This window comes from Trichinella spiralis, assembly GCF_000181795.1.
Source record: "Trichinella spiralis strain ISS 195 chromosome Unknown Scfld4888, whole genome shotgun sequence".
Lineage (NCBI taxonomy): Eukaryota > Metazoa > Nematoda > Enoplea > Trichinellida > Trichinellidae > Trichinella > Trichinella spiralis.
In genome coordinates, this window is record NW_003531827.1 from 1 (window position 1) to 1,988 (window position 1,988).

The window sequence follows — 1,988 nt, forward strand, 5'->3', positions numbered from 1 at the left end:
CGCTTGGCCAATTGCTGACGTATCGCGCAATGCCGCGACTCCTAATTTGATCCTTAACTCTTATGAACCAACTGCTGATTCGAGCACTCCTAATAAACGATTGACATACACTTGCCCGCCCAAAATTGACTTGCCTGTCCTTCTGATTGAATGGCCGACCGCATGAGAAAAATAATCACTTTCTTCAGAAAATCGGATAAATGAATTGTTTTATTTTTGGATATTTTATTTTGCTTTTTTCTGCTTGCCTGACATTCACAAATCAACCTCACCGCAGAAGTGACGTTGCAGAAGTGGAAAAAAAATTGCCGGCCGACGTCAGTACCGCAGCGCCGTTATGCTAAAAGCGGAAAATGTCGCTTGGAGGCCGAAAGCTGAAAGCGGTGGAAAAGCGCGCGCGCCTTTTTCACCTGCAGTTTACAGTTGTTTACTTGAAACGCTCTCAGAAACCGCCGCGCGTGAGAAAAACAATAGAACTCGTGAGAAGCGCGTTTTCGAACTGAGCAAACAGAAAAAAGAAACGCAAACATGCACCAAATCGAACCGGATTCTTTTGACAACTGTCTCGACAAACCTGATTGACCAAGCAAAAGCCCACAGCGAACACGTCCATGGCTACTACGCTATGTTGCTCATCGGTCATCGATTAAATTACAGTATACCAATAAATAAACTTGAATATCACTAAATGTTCAAATAATTATTAATTAATCAATTGATGGGAGATAATTTTGATCAAAATTAATTGTTCCAACAACTATAAACGTTATTTAAAATAAAATAAACTCAATTTTGTATTTTTTTAAGTTTTCCCGATAAAGCAATACTGCACATGCTTACCAAGTCATGTGAAGGACAAAGAAACAGAATGTTGATTTTATATTCTCTGCTATACATCGTTTGGTCTAAGCTCTTAATTTAACTCAAATTCTGATTTTATTTGTGGTTACGTTACACAGCAGAAAGGATTCATTTATTAAATTAACAATTACTTTGTTAAATTATAACAAAAATAGCACTTTTTAGCGTTTTTCCATACTGACTTTACTATTGCACCATGTTCCCTTTACAGAATTTGCATTAAAATGTTGAAAATTTGTTCAACATTTAAATCTTGCTTATGATGATGACTAATAGTTTACGATAGTAATACCAGAAAGAAACAATATTTTTCTATAAAGAAATGTTCAGTGTTATTCAATTTAAAGCATCATTGAATATCTCAACAACTTTAATTTGAACTTGATTGTCCTAATATGATAAGTTTACTGTCAGTTTGATAGAATTGTTGCATTTATTTTGTTTAATCGTATGGATGTTGTTTATTGTTAGGTATTTACCACTCTTTCCGGTTTGATAACACTTTCTAAAAAGTATGGTTTTCATTTTTTTATTTATAAGATTTGAAGATTTTTATTGTCATTGCGATAAGTTAGAAGTGAGATATGCTTTAAAAAATTTTTTTTGTGATGTAGCAAATTTCTAGCGTTTATTTCAAAAGTTAAGTTTGTCTGCTGGGATGTTTCACTTTGCACTTTTCCTGTTTTCAGCCACTAATACTGATTTGTAAATTTTGAACTTTGCCAAATAAATCAAAGGATGGACTAATGCCGCGTGGACAGAATGGTAAGGCATGAAAATTATAATTAGTTTTAAATAAAGAAGAACAGCATTTATTTAAAGCAGAATTGGTGGTAAATGTTGGATGATAATTGATATCAAATCTGGTTCATTACCATCAGTAAGGATGATTGTTATTATAGTTTTAAACAAAAATGGTGATGACAGTGACATAACAGAATTCACAGCCATCGGATCCTTTTACCATAACTTGTCAGATCTCATCAATGCTCTGATAGATTTTCGGTGAGCGTCGACACATTCATTCGACGACGTGAGAAGTATACATATACATATGTATGCGCTATTATATATTGTACATTTCATGTATCTAAAAGAACGTATCTGCATATATACGCAATGATCAT

The 1,988-nt window shown here is 34.0% G+C and overlaps 1 protein-coding gene across 1 annotated transcript; it reads left to right on the plus strand.

Moving 5' to 3' along the window:
• The first annotated feature begins 337 nt into the window (after positions 1 to 337).
• On the plus strand, positions 338 to 1,870 carry Tsp_15363 (conserved hypothetical protein). The gene is made up of 4 exons (XM_003367070.1): positions 338 to 656; positions 808 to 870; positions 1,410 to 1,431; positions 1,684 to 1,870. Exons 1-4 carry the CDS (start codon positions 338 to 340, stop codon positions 1,868 to 1,870), a joined length of 591 nt encoding a protein of 196 aa, XP_003367118.1.
• Positions 1,871 to 1,988: the final 118 nt, after the last annotated feature.